The 27,812-nt window shown below is 41.2% G+C and overlaps 1 protein-coding gene across 3 annotated transcripts in view; it reads right to left on the bottom strand.

The window, feature by feature from the left end:
- The window catches only part of JAKMIP2 (janus kinase and microtubule interacting protein 2), a 126,661-nt gene that overhangs the window by 39,951 nt on the left and 58,898 nt on the right, over positions 1-27,812 (bottom strand). For all 3 annotated transcript variants that reach the window (XM_036315432.1, XM_036315433.1, XM_036315434.1), the window contains exons 2-4: positions 15,357-15,633; positions 4,781-5,278; positions 939-1,148 (exon numbers count right to left, since the gene is read on the bottom strand). In XM_036315432.1, coding sequence (XP_036171325.1) covers positions 939-1,148; positions 4,781-5,278; positions 15,357-15,485 — 837 coding nt within the window. In that variant the 5' untranslated portion in view covers positions 15,486-15,633. The remainder of the gene's footprint in view (positions 1-938; positions 1,149-4,780; positions 5,279-15,356; positions 15,634-27,812) is intronic.

Raw genomic sequence — 27,812 nt, 5'->3', positions numbered from 1 at the left:
CATTTTACATATCACGTCTTCTAAACCTCAGGCCAGCCTATGGATACCACTATTGCCTCTCTTTTACAGATGAAGAAACTCTACTAAGGTCACATTGCAAATGGCAGATCCAGGACTTGAACTAAAAGGTCTAACTCTAGAGCCCATTCTCTTGCTAATTATGCTACCTTCCATGCAGGCGTCAATGAGAGAACAAAAACTGATATCTGCTAAATCCAAGTTCAGCAATCTTTTTCACCACCTACTGGGGTATAGATATCCTGAATACCAATTCATAAATTATTCATTACTTGGTTCTAAGTACTACTTTGGAACCTGTCTCTGTTCCTAAATAATTCATTTTCATCTTTTTAGCAGCTAAATAATTCGAAAGGTATAAGGTATGAAAGTCAATTACATACAAGCTGATTTCTATTGCTGCACGGCTGAAAATGGTGTCTCATATAAAAATGACGAACGTCCACAGAAATAAGTGGCAAGTTCAATCAGACTAGAAGCGCTCAGAGGGGGATAGAAATGCTTTAGCCTTTTATAGTGACACATTTTGACCCTGTAGATGATAACCGTCTTTACCAATTTCCAACCCAATTGTTCACACGAGGGAAAATTACCAGTCTTGGCACGAGGCAAAGCATTTTCATCTAATTTATGATTCTTTATAACAGGCTGGAGTTTGAACAGATATTGATGGCCAGAAAAATTCTATGAAGGGTTTTAAAAGATCTGTAATTCTCTTGTGATCTGCTAATGCAGTGCATACCACTTTGTTGTCTAGGAGTTTAGAAAACCGTGCTCCCAAGGTACTAGCTGGTTTTATAGTAGGAGATGGAATTGATTTCTTTGTAGTAAACAGGAACAGAGCTTAAGTGAAAAGTAAAACTTGGGAGCTACATAAAAGATGACTCCTGTGTTGGTAACTTCAACTTGAACAGACTTACAGGACTGCTGCAGTGCTCCGAGCCATCGCCTGCTCTCCCTGGAATTTCTCGTTTCGGGCTGCTCATGTTGCACTCAGCTTCCTTGACCAGAAAGAGCTGCTCATCCAAAGCCTCCTTCTGCAGCTGGAGTTTCTGTACATAGCCTGTCTGAGTCTCCAGTTCCTTCTCCAGGGAAAAGATGATCCTGTCCTTGGCTTTGATTTCATCCATCTGAATTAAATGACACCCAGGACATTTTATTTAACCATGCTGTAAAGAAATGCATTTTTACAACAGCTTTGAGTTGAACTGCTTTCCACTGATTGCTGTATAACTAAGTCATGAGTATGACTAGTGTATTGGGTTCGTGAATAAGGCAATGCTGTGTAATGAAGGACTATCCTAGGCTAGTTAGGTATGAAAGAGTCAAAGAGAGTCTCTCTCTCTCTCTCTCTCTCTCTCTCTCTCTCTCTCTCTCTCTCTCTCTCTCGTATGTTCTGTGTAGATGCTTTGAGTCTATATGTTGTTTGAAATAGTTTGGGTTGGTTGAATATGGAAAGAAAAGGCTCACTTGAAAATGGATCATTGGTGTTCATAAAGACAGATGCTAAATATTCCACTACAGGGCTTCCCAGAACAATTTTGGATGTCAACTCCTCTCTGGGGGAATAACCTTTGAGTTCAGTTCAAATAGTAGTAGCCCCTAGGAGTAGGCCATTTGTAACTGGAGAAGCTACAGACTTCCTAGGAGCCTAGTCATCGCCACAGGCCAGCATGTTTGCATCCAGGCTGTGAATCTGCAGTGAGGTCCTTCCGTGGTTCATGTTGTCTAGCTCTTTCCATTCCTATCCATGTTTCAGAGCAGCCAATTCTTAGCAACCATTTTACCCTTCCTGTCAGAAAGCCAAGGTTGGAACAAGAATAGGGATGGAAAGTACCTGGTTTTATTAGTACTTCTTTCTCTCCTACTCCTGTGGGATATACTTATTGATCTTCACTCTCATTTCTGCTAAGTCTGCGCATGGCCTCAGAAATATTTCTCAACTAAAGGCCTATAAACATTTGATACCAATTGTTCAGAGTTTCATTGGACTGAATGTTTTTGCCAGGCCTGGATGAGGGCAAGTGAAGTGAATTTCTGTAAATAAATTTTGAAGAAAGCATAGCTATCGAGTGAAACCTTTCTCCTCATTTCATTATATCCAGTGTGAGTATTCAAAATGAAGATAGAGAAAAGACATTTAATACAAACAACATTATACCATTATACTCTTCTCTTTAGATAGATGTCTCCTTATAATAACAAATCACTCTATATAAATCTTTCTTTGCTTTGCTCCTCAGACCAAAAAAAAGCGGGGGGGGGGGGGGGGCAGAAACTGTGTTATATAGTCACATATTTCCCATATGTAAATATCTGTGAGCTATTGCTTCAAAGACACATGATGGCTTTTAGATTAATTTTGGGTGGCCATTGTGCTAAATTCCAAGTTACCAGATGATCCTGTGATATCGTCTGGTAGCTTGGTGAGAAATTGAACTGTCCTGTTAATTTGGAAATAAAAGTATGGTCTTTGTTTCTATCTCCTTTTGGAAGATTGACTGCAATGGTATTCTTTATGGAGTAGCACATTCATTTGTCAGACCTGTCATCTATGGCGTTATTTACAGTTTACCACAGTTCCAGATATGCATACTCCTAGTTGGTGCTGATGTATCATACCCAATTTGCTGGGAAAGTACCCCATTACCGCTCATATCATCATCCTCATCATCACCACCATCACAACTGAAATGTATTGATCTTTTACCACATTCAAGGCACTAAACGCAGAGCTTTACATACCTTATCTCATTTTATTAACAATCCTTTTATGTAGGTTCGGCTATCACCATTTTAGAGATGATGACTGTGTACCAAAGAGTTAATGTGGTTAGAGTCATGTGGCTAATTGGTGAGGCCTGATTTTACATTCAGTCTTCTGGCTTTAGAGCCCAGTCTATTAGAGTCTATGCCTTACTGACTCCAAGATTATTTCCAGCATTTTCCCAAGTGCTTTCCTGCAGGATATTCAGTAATTAGTGTGTGAAGGCTCTGTTGTATAATAGTTATAAGAATGCACTGTGGTCTCTGAACACCAGAATTTTCCATAGTTCCTTTCTTAGTTGGGATGGAAATTTATATATATATATATATATATATATATATATATATATATATATACATACACACACATATATATATAATATAGAACTATATATATAATATATAATATTATATATATATAATATAATTATATATAGAATTACTCCCATTTCTCTCCCTTCCAGTTCCAAAAATGGAGCTGGGGGTGAGGACAGGAATGGGATAAGAAGAAGATAAAAATGAAAAGTGCATCTGTATGATTGAAAAAGTTTACCATGTTATTCGGTTTATACCCAATTTTTGAATGACTCTTCAGGTAGCTTAGATTTTAGTTATTAAGAGGGATTCACATCATCAGTGTGCTGGTGAAAGAAACATCATAGAGAAAACAACACATCAACATGTACTTGTAGATTTTACACTGAAAACCATCAAAAAACAAAAAAATATTTCGTGTAAAGCTTCCTTTCCATTTACCTACCTGCTGACTCCAGAGTTCATGGGTCTGATTCTTTATCATCAGCTGCTGTTGTTTCAAAAATCAAAGGCAGGGGAAAGACCAGTATTTCTACACTGTGTTTGGTTTCCTTTGTCAGCCAGTGCAATAGAATGAATTGCAGGTCAAGAATTCAAAAAGTGTAGCAAAGGCAACATTTTACAGTCACAATGTATTGCAGTACAAAGAAAATTACATGTTTAGGGTTTTTTTTAAATGTTCTATGGTAACCACATTTTACTTCAAATTGAAATCCTCAAGATACCATCCAAGGAACATAATTAGAATTCTTAGGGAAGAATTGCTTAGAATTGGGAGACACAAGAGGGAAAGTATAATTTTTCCCAAGAAAGTATTGTTCTGAGAGAAATATAAAGTACATTCTAACAGGTAATGTTTAATTTGATAAGATATAACTAACGCTGAACATTCCAAGTATATGCATGTGAATGCATCTTCTAAAATATTAGACAAAGTCATCCTAGGATAGTATAGCTTTCACACAATAATGATATTTGTTTTATTTTTTTTGACATAGTGAGAGACCAATGGCTTTGGTTATACATATTAAAAAGAAAGACCGAACTCTATAGGGGTTGAAGTAGGTCTTTGAACTTGGTAATAGCAAACTTAGGAATAAGCTACTTAGGAATGACATCCAATTTAAAAATTATAGTGACCCCTGCTCATTTGGGGGGAAATCGATTTTAAACAGGACTGGGAATTTTATAGCTCTACCTACTCCTTTCAGGCATAGTTCCTAGAGAGAAGAGTGGTGAATCACTCGGGATGTCCCCAGCGGCTGCCTTGTTTGAGACGTCTTGAGAGCCATAGGAACTCTCCTTACCCTGTGAACATTTTCACAAATGGGAAGCACACGACAGCAGGCTGATTTTGGAAGCGTTCATAATTTAGAATATTTTCAGACATCCAAGAAAACATGAGTCATTGAATAGATATTTTCCATGTGTACTGGGAATCCAGTTTTTATGAGAAAGGTGACCCAAAATCTTTTACATTTTTGACTGTCTGTCTACTACCTACCTGCTTATCGACCTATCCTGTATTTTGGAGAGAACACGGGACAAAAGGTGGGCACTGTCTACAATCCACTCATAAGAAACACCCGATAAAGCAAACCCCTGGCTCCCTGCGCCCCCCCCCCCCCCCCCCCCCCCTCCCGCACCGGGAAAAAGAACGGCTCTGCACTGAGTTACTAACCAGCCTCCGGATATCCCGCTCGGACTCCCACTTGATCTTCGAGATGGCTTCCTGGTGGGACTGATGCTCACTCCTCAGGTCCCCGGCCTTGATTTTATCCGCTTGGATCATGTTGCTGAGGGCCTCGTCCACCTGCTTCTTGGCCGTTTTCAGGTCCGCAATTTCCTGTAGGAGCTTAATGCGCTCCGCATCGAACAGTTTCCGGGCCTCCTCCCGGGCCTCCATGGTGAGCGCTGTCCTTACTTTGTCGCTGCTGCCGTCCCGGAGGGCACACAGCGCCGACTTGAGCCTCTGGATCTCCCCGTCCCGCACCTTCACTGTCCTCGCCATCTCCTGCTCGTGCTGCTTGATGAGGCTCTCCCGCACGGCCTGCAGCTCCTTCATCTTCTCCTCGTGGAGCTTGGCTTTGAGCTCGGTCACCAGGACGGTGTGCTTGCGCTGCTCCAGCTCCCGGATCCTCTTGACTTCTTGAGTCTTCTCTCTTTCCAGCTTCGATACCTAAAGGCGGAAAGGCGAAAGGATAAAAGAGCTGCGCCTCACAGGAAAGGTGTGCTCCGAGGCAGGATTTACAGATGAGGACCCTGTGATCTTTTAGCTCTTTGCAAATTCCAGGCCACGGGGAGCGGGGAGGGAAGGGGACCACAAGCTTTAAAGCTGGGGAGACAGTGTGTAAAAGGAGCAAATACCCAAGGATGCTTTTGTTACTTTGTTCAGACAAATATCTGATGTGCTGGGGCCTTTCTATATATTTGATGTGTGGTCTGCAGGCAAGTAGCATGGGAATCACCCAGAAGCCTGTTAGAAACGCTGAACCTGGGGCTCCATCCCAGATCTACGCATTGGAACGTGCATGGGAACAAATCCCCAGGCCAGGGGCCTGCACAGTGAAATCAGGAAGCGGTGCTACAATGGTTTCACCTCCACAGAGAGGCGTTCAAAACGGAACACCAGAGAGCTTTGTAGACGACGCATCCCTGGGTAGGTGCGACTGATCAGTGTCGGTGACTCAAGATAGTTCATAGCTCATGATGATCAGACTAATAAATGGTGCCTAAAGTAATATTATGACATATTTTCCACGTTTCTTTATTCTTTGGAAGAGAAGATGCTGCTACTAAGGGGAAAGGAAACAATGAAGACAAGTGATATAACCTCCACCTCCCCTCTTATTTAGTTACTTGGCTCCATCCCAAACTTCATATGTACACACCAGGCAAAAAACTCCATCGATGTCTCTTTGCACCCTTCTCTATCCCCACTGTTACTTCCCTCTCCTCCTCCCCCCTAAAAGCCAACTCTCCAAGTAGTTTAATAAAGTATTTCTTTTTATCTTTTCACCTTTCAGGTATTCTGGTTTTTAAAAATCTGTGTTTTGTTAAATTTCCAATGATAATAAATAATATAGGTCTCCTCATAGATTAGCAATAGCACTGCCTTCATCCGGCTGTGAATCCGGCTCTGATTCAGTGGATCAGAGTGGAGCGATGGCATTTGCAGCTTGGAAAAGCCTCGTGGCTCCTGTTCCACCATCCTTTCCCCCCACCTCATCTCTGCTGCCTGTCTTTGTTCCTTTTTGTCTCTGTCGTGTGCATGGGCACACACACACACACACACACACACACACAGATACCCCGTAACCTGGAAAAGGGGAGAATCAGGCAGCCTCAGGAGTAATATCTAGTTGAGTGATAGTGAGTCTCTGCCATTTGTAGAATTGGAAGGTGTCATAAAATAATTGTTAAGAGGCTTTTCAGCTGGAAAATGTTAAGATTCAAACTCCTTACTGAATGATAATGTAAATCATTCAGTAAGGAGCCTGAGATTTACTTACCTTCACAGTTTACCTACCTTTAACTAGAGCAGAATTTTCTAAGTCCACATGACATTTTGTGAACATTATATCTATGTTCTTCCAGCCTGCTCCCGTCCTCTCTCCTCAGGCCCTCACCCCCCCACTGTCTGTGTCCACGGGTTATATGAACATTATATTTTAAAGGCAAAGAAATTATTCCCATGTTGGTTATTCTAAAAGAACTCAGGGCACATGGAGACTTGGCGAAATTAGCAGCCAGGCATCCTCAAACGACTGTCCTTCGGTCTCACCTCCAGCTTAGACCAGGGTCCCTTCCCGGATGCCTCTTATCTCAGATGCTCTAGAGCAGGAGTCCAGTGTGGTGGCCACTAGCCACCCTGAGCACGTGGAACATCGTAAGTCTGCAGTAAGACTTGGTCTAAGTGCAAAATACACACTGCATTTTGAAAACTTAGTGTAGGGTAAAATATTTCATGAACAATGTTTATATTGATTACATATCGAAATTTAATATTTGGGGCAAAATAAGTTACATTAAGTCTATTATTAAAACTAATTCTTTTTACTTTTGAAATTTTGGTTACAAGAAATTTTAAAATCACATATATGGCTGGCATTGTGGCTTGCGTTATATTTCTCTCAGACAGCCCTGCTCTAGGGTTCCTGGAGGTTCATTTAATGAGCCCAGCTTTCCCCCACTGCTGGGGATTCTCTCTGAGTAAAGCCTAGTTCTGGTCTGACTTATGTGCCTGCTCAGAAGTCACCCAGGGCTCCTTTGCACTGTGGAACAAGCTCCCAACTCTTAGCCTCGCCCTTGGGGCTCTCAGGAGATTTGGTTAGGCTTCTAGCTCTGGCGTCTTCCTCTCCAGGTACAGAGGGGTTCGTTATTTTCAGCACATGCCCTGCCTTTCTGTACCAATGTGCCTACAGTTCCCTCTTCCTGTTTTGCCTTTCCCTCTTTCGGGGATCCTCTTATTTACATGGCCCAGCCAGATGTCATCCTCTGTGGTCATGCTACCCATGATCACCCAGGACAAAGCTCATGTCTCCTGCCTTTGTCTTCTCAGTGTACTTAAAAAAAAAAAAGATTTTAGAGAGAGAGAGGAAGCGAGAGGAGGAGGAGGAGAGAGAGAGAAACATTGATATAAGAGAGAAACATCAATAGGCTGCCTCTTGCACGCCCCTGAGGATCAAGCAAACGGGGCACGTACCCGGACCAGGAATCAAACGGGGGACCTTTTGGTACATGGGATAATGCTCAACCAACTGAGCCACATTGGCCAGGGCGGAGTGTACTTTGTTAATACCTTCTTACTTCTCCTGTCCAAATTTTTATTTATGCTGTGCTTTTTTGTACACTTGTCTGTCCTCACCACAGCCTCCCCTACCCTACCCAGACTGGAAGCTCCTAGAAGGCTGCCAATGAGCCTGTTCATCTTTGTCTACACAGTAGCTGCCAGGCAGCACATAAGAAGAAGCCAAAAAGAGTGTGTGGGAATAAAGAATGTACACCAATATGACTCCTTGGCTAGCCATCTAATCAGAAGCAAGAATAATATACCCTGTATATAGTTTAGAGAACACAGGTTTCTAGGGTTACCCAGAGCAACCCCTCATCCATCCCTTACCTATATAAAATAAGAATGAAACAGAAATAGCCCTAATAGATAAGAATTCCTACTTGCCCTCTGCTTGATGTTTCTCTCAGTCCTCCAATAAGACCAACCTAAATTTTCCTCCCCATTTTTTAAGAATGAACTGAAGTGGATATCTTCTAGCTCACAAGTGGGCAAACTATAGCCAAATGGACCAAATCTCTCCTGGTCCAAAAATAAGGGTATTTTTTGTGAATAAAGTTTTATTGGAACATAGCCATGCCTATTTATTTACAAGTTGCCTGTGGCTGCTTTCAGGCTACAATATGGTTGAGTAGTCTTAGAGATTACCCACAAAACCTGAGGCATTTACTATTTGGCCTTTACAGAAAAAGTGTGCTAATTCTTCTTTTACATGGAAAAGGAATCTCTTTGAAAAGGGGTCCTAGTTTTTCACTGATTTCCATCGAGGCCCTTGAAAATGTTAAGTTTAGCTCAGAAAATAGGAAACTAGTCATCTTCCATTTCAGCACGATGTTTTTACATTAGGCATTTGAAATAACATCATGACCACAGGGCTGTCTGGTAACACATTACTGAAGGACATTTTATCAATTGTTCCTAGAATAATGGAAAACTATAGTAAAATGGACAAAGGGTAAGGAATTCTGGGTTTGCATTTCAATTCCACCACCTGCTGTCTCTAAGAAAGTTGCTTTATCCTTCTGAGGGTCTTTTACTATACTTAACAATACGTATGGAGTGGTTATTTTTTGGGTTAAATTAGATAAGACATAGGAAAGTGGCTTGGTCTATAAAGTACTATGAAATGTAAGGCATTATTATTGGATATAAGAGGAGATACTTATAATCTAAAATGACTTATGTCAAATTCTCTGTAGATACATTAGATTGTACCACTTTGCAATTAATTTCTAATTATAAACACTAATCTTTCATGTGTAAATTGTAGAGATGAATAATAAAAACAGGAAATTACAGGTACAAGGAAAATATAGGGTTGGCAAAGTAGGTTTACAGTTGTGAGTAGGAGAAACACAGTTTATTATTTCTTCTTATTGTTGTTATTTTAAATCCTTACTTATGATTTATCATTTAGGCTGGTAATTTAACCTACTTTTGCCCACCCCTGTGTATTCTAGTTTGAAAACAAAAGCAAATACAAACACTGGCCTTCTTCTTCTTCTTCTTTTTTTTTGTTTTGTTTTGTTACTCTTCACCCGAGAATATTTTTTCATTGATTTTTAGGGAGAGTGGAAGAGAGAGGGAAAGACAGAGAGAAACATCAATGTGAGAGAAATATATCAATTGGTTGCCTCCTGCATGAGCCCTGACTAGGGCCTGGGCCAGGGAGGCGCTTGCAACCAAGGTACGTGCCCTTGACCAGAGGAATCGAACTTGGGACCCTTGGTCTGCAGGCTGACGCTCTATCTGCTGAGCCAAACCAGGTAGGCCTTCGTATTGGTCACTTAAATGAATCTACAGAATCCAAACAAAATTCAAAGGCACTGAATTATATTTGGTATTTTTATGTTAACTTATTTTGGTTGTCATGGAAACTGGAGTTTTTTGTAGGCTTTCTAGGTATGACTTTTTTAAAGCTTGAGAGAAGTGTTTCACTATGAAGGAAATACAAAGGATGTGACTGACATTTAGATACAAAGAGCTAATAAAAATTTTGTAGTAAAATCATTTTCTGAGCCCTATTTGGTTTGGCTCAGTGGACAGAGCCTTCGGACTGAAGGGTCAGATTCTGATTCTGGTCAAGGGCACACGCCTGGGTTGCAGACTCGATCCCCAGCAGGGGATGTGCAGGAGGCAGACGATCAATGATTCTCTCTCATCACTGATATTTTTCTCTCTCTCTCTCCCTCTCCCTTCCTCTCTGAAATCACAAAACAAAACAAAACATCATTTTCTGAAAAATTTTGCAGCCCATATTGCACCACTAAGGAAATAGATGTTAATATCTTTTTTAAAAACATATATTTTTATTGATTTTAGAGAGGAAGGGAGAGGGAGCGAGAGATAGAAACATCAATGATGAGAGAGAATCGTCAATCAGCTGCCTCCTGCACACCCCCTACTGGGGATCGAGTCTGCAACCCAGGCGTGTGGCCTGCCCTGGAATTGAACCGTGACCTCCCAGTTCAGAGGTGGACGTAGATGTTAATATCTTGATGTAAGTTGTAAGAATGAGTATACAAAAAGATCAAGAATTTTTCCTATGTAACAATGAAAAAGTATAAGATAATGCTTTGAAATGGAAAAAATTTAGTTAGTGGAAAAAGAATCACTTTTAATTAGTGGGAATGTCTTATGGAGAAAAATTTCAGCTGGATTACATAAGAGCATTTAGTCAGGCACCTTTGAAAAGGCTTTACCCATTTCAGTTCATTTAACCTCCTGGGAAGCTCTGTGATGTAGGTAGTGTCTGTTTCATGTGAATTTCAGGTGAAAAAAGTGAGAAACAGTCTCCATCCACATAAGTGCATGTAAAGAGGGTTGATCAGAGCTCAGTGTGGGTCAGGGGTCGGGTCTGGGTCAGAGCCCAGATTCCCTGTTTGCTCTGAAACTTTCGACAAGCCGCCTCACCAGTGTTCTTGTTTGTAAACCAGGACTGGTGCTATCATTCTCATATAGCTCTGAGGAATGCTTTAGATAAGGTATCAACATACTTTGGAAAGGCTGGCCCACATGGGAGATGAATAATTATTCATATATGGTAGATACTACAATATAATTTTTATAAATATTGCTATGCGATGCTACATAAATACCAACAACATAACTAGCTGTAAGTACCCATATTGTCGTGATAAGACTAACATTATTATTGTTGCATTAAGACTGTAATAACTATTTTACTAACATAAGTAGATGTTCAAAGGTAAACTTGGGTTTCCTCAGGACGCACTGAGTTCCCTGACATTGGGGGCACCTACCCTTAACTTGGAAGACACTTGGATGATGTGTTTACGGAAGGAGTGGGTGGGGCTGGGACAGGCATGAGGGTGAGCGCTGACCAGGCTTGGGATGATACAGCCCCAAATCCCTTCTAGCGAGAGAGGTTTTATGTAAAATATAATCATTAGGGAGAATTAATCTTAGCGGGGAAAGCTTATGTTCTGAGAGAAGGAAGGGAATTCCTGACGACCTCACACAGCCTCACACATATTTTCCTCTTCTGTCCCAATTCTAGTCTGGCCTTTGCCAAATGCCAGTGTAAATTCTGCCAAGATCAAGATGGCAGTGATGTGAGCTCTCCTGGGGCCTTAGACATCTAGGATTAAAAATCGGACAGTCCCATCAAAGGCAAGGAGGGTTGAGAGGTTATCGAGGCAAGACAAGCTAACAAAAGCTTTGGTTCGGATGATCTGCATCAGATGTTGCTGGAGGTCTAAACTCATAGTAGGCCAGAGGGGATTTTCCTGAGCGCTAAGTAAATCTCAAACAGCAGACGCCAAGGAGGGACAAATGGTGGCAGCAGGTGCTTCTCAGGGAGATTTTATACAACCTGGGGAAGCACAGAGGATCCTATTTGTTCAGGTCCTGATTTTAGCCACGTAGGCTTCCTGAAAACAAAACTAAAGATAGACAACGCAAGAAATACGGCACTCCAAATTTGGGCCCTGAACCTGGAGGCTCTAAAGCAGGCCCTGGAGGACAGAGAAGGGTGCTGGTTTTCTGAGAGTGCGCCAGCAGCCACAGAGCACCGATTCATCGCCTTAGGGAAGCCTGCATTCCTATTTAGGCTCCTGCACTCACATGTCACCGAGGACAAATGAGTGAAAGGGTTTCTTCCTCAGTGAAATCAGAACAGTCATTGCCGCCCTTTGTCCCAGGCTCCTCCTGAGAATGCGAATGCTTTGCAGTCTGAAGGGCTAGTCCAACAGTGGAAACTCCTGTTTGCAGCTGACTCCCCCCTGTCCCTGCAGCCCAGGCTTGTTGCTCTCCCCACTGTGCCTTCATCCCATTGACATTTACAGAACACATTGTATAGAGAGCAGAGTCAGACATGCATATGTAATTACTATTACTATTATTATTTTTTGTAAATCAATCAAAATTACTCCTATTTTTGTAAGATTAGCGAAAAATATATTTTGTGGTGTGCCACAGAATTTTAGCGGTTAGTATGCATGTGCCATGAGATGGAAAAAGTTAAAAATCGCCGAGATGATGAATTAAAACACCTCACATGCTTGACACAAACTAACTGCTCAAAAACGAACACACAGAGATACACCCTTATGAAACAGACACAGTTACGATCCCATTTGACAGATGAGGAAAGGAATCACCGAGGGATTTCACAGTCTGCTCAGGGCCACCCTGGTGCCGAGTGAAAGGGCTGGGGTTATGTCAGGAGAAATTGCGTTTATTACAGCGTGTGACAGACAGTGAACATTCAGCAAAGTGTAGCTATTTCTCTTATCAGCCCTAAGGATTTATGACTCTGCTCTCTACACACTGTGTTCTGTAAATGTCAATGGAATGACCCGTCTTTCTGAAAAAAACAAGTAATGCCCCATCGCCCCAAAGGTTTCCACTCTCTAGTCTATTCCCCAGGAGCCAAATTGCCATTTTATCATCATAGTCTGGGAACCAAACTGAGAGTGAGCGTTCCCATCTTGATACTGTTCATATGCTCTCTCTTCACGCCGGGGCCTTGGAAGCACAAGCCTATTTATTTTAATAAAACTGTTTTATGACTTGTTTGCCCCCGAAATTCCCTTTGTTCTTCGGGGAAGGCTGCTGACAGGCGGGGAGGCTTTGCGTTAGCCCCAGTGCCGGGACTGTAATTAACTGCCAAGGAGAGGGAGACAGGGAGGCAGCCTGCAGAGGGGAGGATAAGGCAGTGCCTTTATTCAGGAGGCTGGCTTCCCGTCTCTTGTCAGAGAGCTAGGGGAGATTACGCTGACCTTCTCGACTTAGACCCCAGTGCCAGGTCCTGGATAAACAGGCATCCCTGCCCAGGCTCAGGTTACCCCTTTTAAAAGACTTGAATGTGTAGGAAATTGGCAGCGGCGGGGCCCTCAGGGCCTCTGCCTCTCTGAAATCTCCTGAGTTTGTTCTCTGTAAATCAGTGGCAGTCTACAGTTACCAGTCTCCACGCCAATGCGCATCCTCCTATGAATGTTGCTCATCATCCTGTCCTGATTACAATTAAAGGAGTCTGCTCTCTTGAAATGTGACGTTGCCCCTGGGAAAGTTAAAGCCAGTGGAATGTTCACAGGCTGTCAGAAGAGGAGGAACCGCAGAGTGGAGTGTTCGTCAACATGAAGGCGGAGAACCGCCTGCGTGGGGATTGTCTGCACTGTTTGTTAGAATTGGAAATCGTGGTCCTCCCTCCACCTATTTCATCAGAATCCTTCCAATGTGGGCCCAGGGACTTCAATTTTTAATAAGTTCCCCCAGGTTATTCTAAGGCACAGTGATGCTTGAGAGACACAGAGATGGAGAAATTGATTCAGTCATGTAAATTACAGAAGGAGACACTGAGACACTTAAATTTGTCCCTGAAGAGAGATAAAGAAAATGCCTTGGTCTTCTGACTTGCAAACAATTTTTTTTTTTTTAAAGAAAACAACAACATCATGTTCTTTGTACCTTCATGGGAACTAAAATATTTCCTTCACAAATTTTACATTGGAGTTTGTTTATCCCAGGTTAAGGTTTTGCCAAGACAGGAGGCAAAGGGCTTTGGGTGACCTAATATTTATTATGGCTGGCACCAGGAGAAATAGATTTGGAGGAAAATAATAATTAACATTTCATAGAAATGTCAAGGAAGAAGAAAGATAAAACAGAGTGAGGGTATTTGTTGGTTTGTGATCTACAGTTTGATCAAGAACAGTTTCTGCCAAGCAAAGAATTATCTAGAGAAGGCATGGTAGTGCGGGCACGGTTGTGCCCAGTTCACAGGAAGCAGACCTGCCTCAATCCATGCTGAAAATTTCAAAATGCTCTCCTACCCATGACCCTGTGATATCCACACAGCTCTGGTGAGGTGAGTGTTAGCAAATCCATTTATGAGATGCAGAGAATTAAAGAGACATTCCTAAGTCCAGTTAGTGACCGATTCAGTGTAGACCATATTAGAGAGAATATTACTATTACCATTTTTTGAGAGTTTACTATGTGCCTGGCAGCTCTCTGACACATGAACTTTCCCATTTAATCCTCATAATCACTTTATGTACTTGTCTAACTTAAACCTCATCACAGCTCAAATCACCCTTCATTCATTCCTCAACTCATTAAAAAACAGATGTTGAGCTTTTCCGTTCTGGACATTTATTTGGGATCTAGGGATTCAGAGGTAAATTAAGTCTCTGATTTCGTAGAGATCGACTTGACTCAGGAAAGATAAGCATGAAACAAGAACATAAATAAATATATAATTTTGTATGGAACAAGACAGGAATAGCCAGGCTATGGGGGAGTAACTGGGCATTTATTTAAACAATAAGTAAATATATATAACTTTCTGTGAAATGAATCAAGAATAGCCAGACTCTGGGGAGTAACTGGGCATGTTCTGTGTCAGAGACTGTGGTCAGATGCAGCTGACACCTGAGGGCGGTGAGGATGGAGCCTGGAGCTGTCCTGGGGAGGAACAGGAACAAAGGCCCTCAATGTGATGGTATCTCCCCTGATTCTTCCAAGAGGCTGGAGCAGAGTGATCAAGGGGAGGGATGTGGGAACTGAGTCAGAAGGAGCGACAAGAAATACCCTGTGGTTGGTAGGAAACACTTTGATTCTGGGAGGCAGAGGCAGCCACTGAAGGGTTCTGAGTGACAAGGTGCAGTACATTTTAGAAAGATTGCTCTAAATCCCACAGGGGGGATACCCTATAGAGGGCAAGGGTGGGACTTGCCCAAGTCAACAACTATTAAGTGTCGAGGGGAGGTAGGGGTGGTTGGGGTCATTGTCTCCGTGTTTATTATCTGTTTTCCTGAACCAGGCAGAGATCAGTCTCATGACCACGTGTATCCCTTGCTCAATTCCCTCCTGTCACACACAAGAAACCCTCCATGTGTACAGAAAGGCAATTGGCAGAAAGGAGCCCATGGAGGGGGGCCAGTAGGCAAGAGCCGGGTCAGCGCCACGCTGCGGGCTGTGACTCAGGAGCCTCACTCACCTTGGACTTCTCTTGGTGCAGCTCTATCTGGATGTCTGTGAGCTTGGTCCTGAGGTCTTCATTGGCAGCTTGAAGGGCGACGATGAGCGCCTCGGGCTTCTCGCCCTTATTTCGCCCTTTCTTGGACATTGTTCCTTTCTAAATGGAGTCTGTTGGTTTTTAAGTCCTTTCACACGGGTGCTGCCATGTTCCTGTTTCTTATCCCGGAGTGCGATGTTTCAGCATCTACTGCGTGGTGGTCCTTGGTAAGGTCTCCTTAGCCGCTGCCCTGGAAGCCCTGGGAAGAGACAGCCGTTACTGCTGTGGCAGAGACCTGGGCGGGTGCCTGACAGTCACCCTCAGCCTGAGCTGCCTCTATGAGTCTCCTCGGGAGGGTTCTTGTCTCCACTATCTCCTGTTCACTCCGCACATGAATTTCCAGCGATCTTTCCAAAGGGCCAGTCTGATCACGTCAGTGCTCTGCTTAAAATCCTTCAAAGACCCGTGAATGTATCTTTCACATCTCAGAGTGCTCTTTATGTCTAACCTGCCCATTCTCCTTGCCTTTCTGCCTCCATTTCACTCACTTATATTCTAACCATAAGGAATGTCTTTTAATTTGCTGATTCTTGCTCCCTTCCCATAGGACTTTTCCTATTCTATTTTCTCTTCTCCAGCCTCTGCCCAGCCTCCTCACATGATCCTCCCTTATGTCCTCCTCCTCACACCCTGCCACACACACAGTGTAGTTTGACTGGCGTTTAGGACTCTTTCAGGTCTCAGCTTCCACATCAGTTCCTCCTGGAAACACCCCCTAGGTTATTACGTGCCCTTCTTGTTTAATTGTGGTCACCACCATGAAACTGTAAACTTGGTGAGGACAGAAATGTGTTGCTCTTACCTACTACTTGCTTCTCAGTATCCATCATAAGTCCTGGTACATACCAGGTATTTAATTAGTATTTGTAAAAGGAAGTCACCTATGAGAAGACCTCATGATCACCCCATAAAGAGCCCCAACTTTAAGACATTTCTATAAAGACCTAGAATTATACAATAAATAAATACACTGTGAGAAGTGAGGATAATTTTATACTGGGTTAATTGGGTCACTCACATTCATTCAGTCAATATTGTGAGAGTTCCTTCTATATGCTATGCTAGGCACAACATGTTGAAATTGAAAATAAGAGTTTCAAGGCAAAAAAACAACAACTCAACAAAACCTCTATATTATCTATTTATCTATCCATCTATATCATCATCATCATCTATTTGATAACTGCCTTTAAAAAATAAACAGTTGTCTCAGGGTATAGATAAGATTTCTTCTTGGAATGGAATAAGAAAAGCTCCCTGAATAAGGCTGCACTTGAGGAGCGAGTAGGATGTTAACAGATGGAGAAACAGGTGAAGCATCCTGGATGAAAGAAATGGCAGGTGCTGAGCTACAGCAAATAGAAAGCACAGTAACTATTTTGTGGTTAAAACGGGGGCTTGATTCATTACAACCTAAGATATGATTTGTGGGCACTAATGTTGAAAACGTTGCCTTGAAATTTCCAATCGTGGGAGACCTGGGATGCCAACCTGAGAATTTTGGAATCTTTTTTTTTTCAATAAGCAATGGGGACTCTGTTGAAGTTCTGGGCAGGTGGATGGCATAACAGAGCAGTGCTTTGGTGTGGTTATTCTAGTGGCAGAGTGGGCAGAGAATGGAGGGAGGGAGCCTGCCTATTGAACTTGCTAAGGTGGAGGATAATGAAGGCTTAATCAGAACAGCAGCAAAAGGAGAGAAATAAAGAGGGATGGTCTTGCTTTACAAATTGTTAAATGTTTCACAGGAACAAAGCAGGTTAGAAAAATATCAATACTAACCTACCAAAGTCAATGGAGCCCTAGCCGGCTTGGCTCAGTGGATAGAGCGTCAGCCTGCGGACTGAAGGGTCCCAGGTTCGATTCTGGCCAAGGGCACATGCCTGGGTTGCAGGCTCGATCCCCAGTAGGGGGCGTGCAGGAGGCAGTCGATCAATGATTCTCTCTCATCATTGATGTTTCTCTCTCTTCTCCCTTCCTCTCTGAAATCAATAAAGAAATATATATTTTTTAAATTCAATGGAAAAAACATGACAAGATACTAGAGAAAGTTACCCATGCAGCCTTACAGAAAATTGAGTATTGCGTACATAGATGTGCTTCAGCCCAGGACTAAGGGGAATTCCTACTGATCGCACATATGTTCAGGCAGCTGCTTCTCTCTCAAGACCCCTGGTATTCAGCCTTGAGGACCATGCTGGGATCCTGGGCTTTCTGCCACCCACCCCCCTGCGCACTGGGGCCTTGCCTTTTGGATGTGTCCCCGGAGAAAGGGGAGAGGGAAGAGTTAAGGGATAGGGAGAATATGCCTGTCTCCAGTAGTCATGGAACTGTCCACCAATATCCCACCCTAAATTAGGTGCTGGAGTTGTCCTTTGTGCTTGTTTTGCAAGTGTTGCCAAATCATTAAAGTGCATGCCTGGGAGACTTCTGAGAGGCATCATTCTTTGCTTTTAGAATTAAAATGAATTCAACAAGCATTATTGAAAATGCGTATGACAAACACCACTAGACACAAAGATAAATAAGACAGCACTTAACTTCAAGCAGGTATCAAGTGAGGGAACCCACATGTCCATGTTTAGCAGGTTTCTCTTTCTCTAGTTGGTCTCTAGATGCTACTGGTCCCCAGAGCTTCCTCAAAGTTATCTCCACTGTCCCCTATAAAGTCATGACCCTCAGTTTTATATCCATAGTCCTGACCATTCCCCAAACCCCAGACTCACATATTCAACTGCTTACTTACCAAATCTACTTGAATATCTGACTGCATTTCAAACCAAACCTAACTAATACAGATGTCTTTATTAATTATCATTCAGAACCTTATCTTCTCCAGGTTTTCCAACTAATGGCATCGCCCCAGGCCCAGGCATTCCAGTTTTAAGTTTAGAAATCATCATTTCTTCTTTTCTCCCTCTTTTATCCGGGCCACCAGGAAGTCCAGTTTATTTTCCCTATAAAATATGACTTACTTTGGTCAACTTCTCTCAAACCCCATACAGGGAAAAACATAGGTCACTTCAGAGCCTTGTCGTTAGTGTTCCTGAATCAAAAATGGTCTCTTCTGTTTGAGACAGAGGAGGGATGGAGGAGGACAGAGCTTGAGGAAAACTTGGAGTCACGAATTTGCCTATTTGGAGAAGGTTGTGAACTGGGAGAAGACAGCCAGTGGTTAGATTGCACAGGTTCCTGTATGACCCATCATTAGACGTAATTGATGATAAGGGAATTTTATTATGTAGACATGAAGAAACATCGCAGCATTTGAATATAAGTGTAACAATAAAAGCTTACGGTGACTGAGTGCTATGAACCTGCCACTAGACTAAGCACTAACATACTACTCTCATTTATGCTCACTAAAAAATGTGGAGAAATGATTGACAGAAAGATTAAGTAAGTTGCCTAAGATGACTGAGTTGCTATGTGGTGAGGTCCAGATTCAAATCCAGGCAGCCTGAGAGAGGCTGGGACCCAGGCTATCATCCCCTGCCTCGTATTTGCATTTTAGAAGGGAACTCTGGAACGTGGTGGAAGTGAAGGTAGAGAGAGAGTATGGAGGCAGGATATCAGTAATGGTCCAGGCCAGAAGTAATGCAGCCCTGAACCGGGCCATGGCCGCGGGGATGAACCGGAGGTGACAACTCTACCACATGGGAGATTTTGATGGAATCATGTCCTACTTTTACACATTATTACTGGTTTTAACCAGTGTCCTCTTCCAGTCTAAATGAGTACCAGCTCTCTGGTATTTCTTGCAGCAAAAATGTACAAGACAATTTTACATTTTAATTTATAATTCTTTTAAAAAAATATAATAGTATGTACTGACTTAATGTATTTTTTGGTCTGTGAATTAGTGTTAAGTTAGGGCTGAGGAAAAGAAATTGGTTTAAAAAATGAAAACATGTTCAGGAGAGAAAAAAGCATCCCAGACAGTTACTGGTAGCATCAACTTATGGATATCTCAAAGTGAGCAGCTGTTTGTGAGTGTGGTCCTACACACCCCGCGGGGGGAGGGGAGCTTTCTAAAGTCTCTTCCCGTTTTGATGGGTGCCCAGCAATCTTCTGATTCTCATATGTAATGTCGCTACAATGCTCTGTCAGCGTGGGCTGCCTTTATTTTTTGTTTTTGGACAGCTTTCACTTATATCTCAATGATGTCACACTTTCAAAGTACATAATTCAGTGATTTTTAGGATATTCACAAGGTTGTACAACTATCGCTGCAATCAATTGTATAACTTTCCATCACCTCAGAAAGAAAGCCTACACCTGTTAGCCGTCATTCCTTATTCCCCATCAAACCCTCCCAGTCCTAGGCTTCCAGCCTATAAAGAGAGAAAACATCCTGGAAAGCAGAGAACGAGCGCATTGGTAAATGCCGTAGCCGAGAGTGCACCGAGAAAGAGGAAGACTTGATGGAGAAGGTGGCATGTGAGCTGAACCTGGAGATGCTGCCCACCTGGCTGGGTTCTTACTTAGTGCAGGAACAATGCAAAGTGCACTAAACTTGAGGAAGACTAACTGATTGAACAACTCCAATGAACTCTTTCAGATATTTACTCTTCTTTTAGACAGGGAAACTGAAGATCAGAGAGGTTGGCTAACTTGAAAAAACTTACACAGCTATGATGTAGTAGAGCTGCAACTCAGAGCGTTAGTGTTAAAAAAACAAAACAAAAACAAAAAAGGCCGAGAAAAGCTCAGAGATCCCTAGAAAGACTAAAGGAATTCATGCTTATGCTTTGGAGGAAATGGGATCAGCACTGACACAATCAGTATTCCCAGGGGTCTTGGCTTTGTAGCTGGTTCTGCCCTAAGCTATAAGCTGAATAAAGCCATTATTAACCTTAGTGTTTCCAATAAGGTTGTTGCCTCTGAGTTATGATTCGAAAAGCAGCTGTAATATAAAATAGGTGGAGTTCATAAGTATGAAGCTAAAGGCTACAAACACTTTTCCATAATTAATATTTGGATATGTCCACTCTACCAGAGCCTGTTCATTTAAGCCCTTCCCCCCCTTCATTTTCAAAGATTATGCTTTAGACTCAGAAGGTGTTACTGTTTAAACTGAATGAATTACACTTACTTTAGTCCTGGTGACCTGTGGACCATGTTATCACTTCTTAAATCCTTCTCTGTGCAGGAAAAGTGCCTCGGTGTGCATTTATTAAGTTGACAATGCAATTTAATATAGAGGAGGGGGCTGCTGTGTAAGCCAGTCCAACCGTGGAGTTCTAGTTTTCCTATATAAAAATAATGTGGTGGTGTGGCTATGGAGTCTAAGGGTTTCGAACCTCTTACACAGAGGACTCTTCTAACGAATCTGTTAGAAGGAAATGAATCTGAAAGGCTGACATTCAGCATGGTAGTGATTATGCATCTTCAGGATTATATTTATCAGGCTTGTATGTCCTTTTATGTTTGTTTGTCTCTCTTCTGTTCTTCTGATGAATACTCTCTTTATCACTTAGTAATAATAGCAACCATTATAAATTATTTAAAGTCAACATTTTTGCCCTAACTGGTTTGGTTCAGGGGACAGGGCGTCGGCCTGCGGACTGAAGGGTCCCAGGTTCAATTCTGGTCAAGGGCATGTACCTTGGTTGTGGGCACATCCCCAGCAGGGGGTGTGCAGAAGGCAGCTGATCGATGTTTCTCTCTCATCGATGTTTCTAACTATCCCTCTCCCTTCCTCTCTGTAAAAAATCAATAAGATATATTTTTAAAAATCAAGTCAACGCATTACATTTTTCATATGAAAGAATGCTATTACTCTTGCTGGATCTTTTTTAGATCTCAGGATTAAAACTTCACATTATATGTCATACAGTCTGCAGTAAGAGAGAGCACTTGGCACACATATAAGAAACATCGAACTTCTTTAAGGGGGGTTGTCAGGAAGGCTAGGAGATGTCTAAGTTGAGATCCAAAGCAGGTCGGATTCATCCAGAATCGATCTATTCTGGAAACCCTTGACTTTGATCATACGGTTTGTTGTTTAGCTTCCATTTCTCTTCCTCAACTTCCTAACTCTCTCCTATTCATCTTTTAGGGACCAGATCCAATGACATCTCATATCATTTTCCTTTATACCTCTTCACCATACCCTGATGATGTTATTTCCTCACTTGGTTTCCATCTTCAGTTTGAAGGCACTTTTTACAATATTCATTATTCATTTTTAAATGCATTAATTTATCAATTCACAAATATTTATGAAACATCTGGAGGGCAGAGGATGTCTGTGTGAAACAAGAGGCAAGGTCCCTGTCCTTCCCAGAGAAAGAATCAGCAATTTTATATAGTGTGGTAATTGTACATATCATAGGGTATAAGAATCCTAAGAGTCTTGGTGGGTCAGGAAAGACCCACCTTAGGAACAGATATATCTATCTATATCTATATCTATATCTATATCTATATCTATATCTATATCTATCTCAAAGCTCTGTAAGATGAGGAGGAATCAGCCAGCAAAGGGTTGGAGGTGGACCAAAGAACCTTCTAGGTCAACAGAATATTGAGTATGAAAGTCTAGAAGCCAAAGAGAATATGAAGGATGCTCTGGAGAAAAATACAGACAAGAAGAGCTTGGTGAGGAAATGAAAAAGTGGTAAGAGATGAGCCAGCAGAGGCAGACAGGGAGCAGCTGGTAGAGACCAGTATAAACTATGTTAAAGGATATGAACTTCATCCCCATAGAAGTGTGTAGGGGAGGGGAGTGACTAGCTCACATCTTGGTTTTAGTAATCGTCCTGTGGCAACAGAGAATGGAATGGACTGAAGGGATAAAAGATGTAGAAAGTCCAGGTAGGAGGCTGTGGCCATGTTCATTTATATTATAGTCATTCTTTAGGTGAATGAATCCCACTTAAGAGTAAAACCTTGTGTTGATTCCTCTTTGTACTCATAGTATCTATCACAATGACCACCATGAAATTCAATTTAATTAACATTGGCCCCGATCCAAGGAAAATACTGAGATTGAGAAACATTTTTCACAATGCCTTCACAATGTCCAGATCATTTTAATAAGGTTTATTGTGGAAGTTCTCCTTACTTTGAGGGAACCCTTGAATGACAGTTTTGATTTCAGGCAAAAGTTAAAGCTTGGTATAACAATTGAATAAACAATCAAATGAAATGAATTTTTACTTAAGCCATGTGTTGAGATTTCATAATCCCTGCTGCTATCCTTCACATTCCCAAGCTTCATTTCACTCCTTCGCGCTAAGTTATCTTACATTGTACTCTTTTAGCAAAATCAGTCTCACAGTGCTACATATTCTTATTTGCATAGTCCTTTCTTTCTGGATTCAAATTCTTTTACAGCTGTTGTAGAATGAGGGTACCAACTTCATTGGAAATGGGGGGAGGGGAATCTCAGACACAGCAGGAAGCAGTTATGTATTCAAGGTCAGACAGAGCAAGAAAAGCGAATCAGAGCCCTCGCCTCAAGTAGGCATTTGCTCTGCATGTACAGTTATTGAAAGCAAACCAACAAATAAATGCCCAAAGCATTTGAAGGAGTCGTCTTAGATAATTATATTTATAAGTGACACCAAGCTTTTCTATTTTAGGTTAAGTGAAGCATGTATAACCTATTCTGTTGTATTTTCAAAGACCTTGAATTAAAAAAGGAAAACTTTTATAAAGGCACCTTTGCAGTGTCAAACATGAGCAGAAAATTCTATAAATAGGACATGCATAACACGTACCTGCTATTTTTTAAAAAGGCAGAATAATTTCTGTATTAAGATTTACTCTGATCAATGTTATTTAAGTAAAAGTACATAAAGTTTGAATAAAACAACTTTTAGATACACCATATGGTTCTATTACAAAGAAATGCATTTCATTTTCCACATGCTACTAAAAACAAACTGGCTATCAACATTTCCCTATGTTATAATATGGTGTGATACAGTATAATAAATTATAGGACAATATAGATTATTCCATTTCTTAACATTTAGGATTCTGTTTTGAGTTTTGTCCCAGAGGCCAATGTTTAACTACCTTCCCCCGCGCCCCCTAGTTGATGGGATCTTTGAAGCAAGGCTAACTTCTGTTAGTCAACCTAATCCCAATGTGGACCATACACTATAGGAAAATCATTTCAAAAACTGGATCAGCTCTCTCTTGAACCATAACTATGTGCAAGGTTTTATGTTATAGTTGAAGATGATGCAGTATATATCTACCAAACAAGGCTGCATATACTATATATGTGCCAAAGGAGTGGGGAAACACACATGCACATCAACAAGAGGAAGAGTAGCATGAGGGCAAGGACTGTGTCTCTCTGGCTCCTTGTTGACTCTCAGTGCCTAGTACAGTGCCAGGCACAAAACTGATTCTGAATAAACACATTACTTCACCAAAAGAGAGGGCCTTGTGTTTAGGGCCAGGACAATGAAAGATGAGCAGGAGGAATCAAGGAAAGGCATGTACGTAGGACACGTGGAAGGTAAGTGTGAGGAATAAATTGTAGATCACAAGCCCAGTGTGGGAAACCAGTGGATGTACAGAAAAATAAGGTAAGGATAAACTACGCATGTCTTGAGTGCCTCGATGCTGAATTTACATCTTATTTAAAAATTACTGGGAACATGATAAGCACTTTTTTTAAAAAATATATTTTATTGATTTTTTTACAGAGAGTAAGGGAGAGAGATAGTTAGAAACATTGATGAGAGAGAAACATCGATCAGCTGCCTCCTGCACACCCCCTACTGGGGATGTGCCCGCAACCAACGTACATGCCCTTGACCGGAATCGAACCTGGGACCCTTCAGTCCGCAGGCCGACGCTCTATCCATTGGGCCAAACCAGCTCAGGTGATAAGCACTTTTAAGAGAAGAGGCAAAATACAATTTTAAAAATAAATATTAATCTTGAAGTTATGTGGAGGGTGGAATGAAACAGAAAGAACTAGTGGTTAGAGGTCCAGATAGGCATCCATTTCCAATGTTCATATGTAAATAGATGAAGTTTGGAATAGGATGTAGAGAAGAAGGGCTTTTTTCGTTTCTAGGCTAAAGGAACTCTTATTCATCTCACCATCATCATTTTCTTCATCATCACTCAACATCATCTTGTTACTGAGCACTTTACATGTGCTGAGCACTGCATAAGGCAACCATTTATGTCCATCCTTCCATTCAAAACTATGAGATATATGAAGTTAGTATTCCCTATTTATACATGAGAGAACCGAGTTGATAGGAGGTCAATTCTTTTACTCGAAGACACAGAGCCAGGCAAATGGCAGAGTCAAATGTGTTTTGGTCTGAAGCTTCTTACGGACTTAAACCCCAACTCTTCTCTCCAGCTGGTCTGTGATGTGTGAAGAATCCACATAATGGGCTGATTGTTGGGAAATGGGAAAGAGAGAAGAGTTTGAAAATGACACCCAACCTTTGTGCCCGGGACACTGGAAGGATGTGGGTACCATCAAAAAACTCACTTAGATGAAAGGAGTCTTAGGTGTGCTTAGAAATGACAAGAGCTAATGTTTTCCGGGTGATTAATATAAGCCAGGAACTATGTTAAATTATATATACATTAGTTCAAGCCATTTGTTAAAAACTTTGATATGTGTAATATCCAATTTAACCCACATCATCATAAATATTACAGATAAGGAAAAAGAAGCCCTCAAAAGAAATATGGATTGTGCTTTACAGTAGGTACTCAAAAATAAAAATGTTTGTTGAGGTAAATGAATGGACTTAAGTGAAATTTTCATTGGAAAGAATCAAGAATACCTTAACCCCACAAAATACTAATGCTGTTCTCCCACATTATAGGAGAAGGTATAATTCACCATTGACTTCATCATAATGTAATTTTATCCCATATTAAACTCTGTGCTATATTCGTAGTACCTACCTATTCAGAAATATAAGCAATATGCTTTCAAGTGTAAGCAATTTACATATGCAAAACACAATTTTTTCCTGTTTTAGTTTTGTTTTGTTTTTTATTATCTCTTGGCACAGAAACCAGGAATTATAATGTTTCATTTAAGGTTTTAAATATTTTGATAAATGGTTTTGTTAGGAAGAGCAGTCTCAAAGGCTCTATTTTTTTCCCTCATAGGACCATAAAGGAGGATTCTGAGAGCTAGTCTTTCCTCTTTGCATAGTAAGCAATCTTTGATATTCCAAAGCTCTGGGGCCCTGGCCTATAATATTCTAGATCATAATAGCATTTGTATAGATAATTATACTTCATCCACTTACTTACCTCACACTGTGACAGATGAATGCTACCACTACTGCTAATCATCCTCATTATCATCATTGACCATTTACTCCTGCTGGCCACTGTGCTAAACTACTTTCAAGCATTATCTTTTTAATGCTCTGAGATGCATGTGGAAAGTCATCTAGCCCAGTCCGGAATGTATGATTTATGAGTCCCCTCTACAACTCTCCCCACTGGGAAAGACTGACATGTAAATAATGAGCTACAGGCCTGAGGATGTAATGAGCACTGAAACAGAGAAGCAAACCAGGCAGGACTGGGGCACAGAGGAGGAGAGCCACTTCCCTGGGGGATGGGGGCCGCTGCCAACAGAAGGGACTGCTGAGCTGAGTCTTGAAAGATAAGAGAGGATTTGTCTTGTGGTTGAGGAAATAAGGTGTAACTGAATAATTATTGTATAAGATTTGGTAGGAATTATGGGTGTACCATACTATTGATTAAATGGAGTTGGGGATAGGATGGAGGAAGAGGAAGAGAAGGAGAGGAGGAAGAGGAGAGGAGGAGGAAGAGGAGGAGGAGGAGGAGAGAATTTAGAAAGGGCTCATTTTTATATCTGCTATTAAGCTCATTTTTATTCTTACACTTTATGTAAAACATTAAATTTGGGAGAGAAGGGTTCCATATTCTGAACAGCACAGTGGAAAAAAACTGTTTAATAATAACTCTATTAAAATCTTTCTATATGTCAAACACAGTAGCTACCATTGCCCATGTTATCTCATTTTCTCATTATATAAGAGAAGAAATTAAAACATTGAAAATTGCCCAGTGTCTATGAGCCATTCTTTGATTCAAATGTTTCTTGAGAGCCTATGATGTGTCTGTCAAAATTTAAATTGGGTCAGCCTGATTCACAAACATTTGTTTTAACCATTACAGTAGTTGTCTCTCCAGGCTATATATATATATATATATATATATATATATATATATATATACACACACACACACACACACACACACATATATATATATTTATATATGTATATATACATATATATACATATACATATATATATGTTTTGCATACCTATTATTATCTTGAAAATGCTCAGATGACTAAAAACAAGTCCTGTTCTATAGAAATCAGAGTGTAAGATGACGAAACACATTTCTTGTCCAGAGCATGACAAAGATTTAGCACAAGGCAGTGTATTATTATTGAAGCAATGCACTGAGTGCTGAGAGTTAATCACTTGCTCTGATAAATCCCATTTTTCAGGGCACTTATGATCTAGCAGTTAACATTTTTCCTGTATGATATAGGGTACGACAAGGGAGTACTTTACTCTTGCAAAACAGTATGCACAAAATAGCTATTAAGTCTTAAGTGATCACATGAGACAGATAATTAAATAAGATGGGATTTGAAGCCTAAATTTAGGGCTGTGCTTGAAACACTTCTTATAGTGCTGACCTGGTTGTTTCATACAGAGTCTGACAAAATACTAATCATTAATATTTCCCTTGATTTCTTTGAGATGGGGTAATAGAGACCTAATGAACACAGATGATTGTTGACCTTGGGCCCAGAGCTGGTAAGCAATGGAGCAAGGACTTAATCCAAGCTGTATGACTGTAGAGACCATTATCTTCACTCCGTCACTATATACCTCCCTTGGGATGGTGGTGAAAATTACATGGAATAATAAAGGTTTTAGCAGGGTGTGTATCAAATAAGTGCTCTCCTTTAAAATCAGATTCTTGGACAAATAGGTATTGAACACTCGATTGCTGCCACTGTTCTTGGCATTAAATAAAATAAAATAAAACATATATCTCTGCTCATGGCACTAATCTGTTAGTTGGAAGAGACACAATGAGCATGATGAACAGCAAACAAGTAAATAAGTACTATGCTGCATGATCACAAAGTGCTCTGGGAAAATCGTAATAGAGCACAGAGGTGACAGGAAGTGTCCAGATGGGACTGCAAGTTGAGATAAGGAAAAGCCTAACCAAGTGATGTGACTTGGCTGAAGCCTGGAAGGGAGTGCACCATGCAAATGCCGGAAGGAAACATTCCAGGAGCGCAGGGCAAGTACAAGAGCTCTACAGTGAACACAGAAGTGAGTTCCAGGAACTGCCCGGAAGCCAGAA

This window comes from Myotis myotis, unplaced genomic scaffold (genome assembly GCF_014108235.1).
Source record: "Myotis myotis isolate mMyoMyo1 unplaced genomic scaffold, mMyoMyo1.p scaffold_m19_p_6, whole genome shotgun sequence".
NCBI classification, from domain to species: Eukaryota; Metazoa; Chordata; class Mammalia; order Chiroptera; family Vespertilionidae; genus Myotis; species Myotis myotis.
The sequence above is the reverse complement of the archived record's forward strand: the minus strand, read 5'-3'. Positions and strand labels throughout refer to the sequence as shown.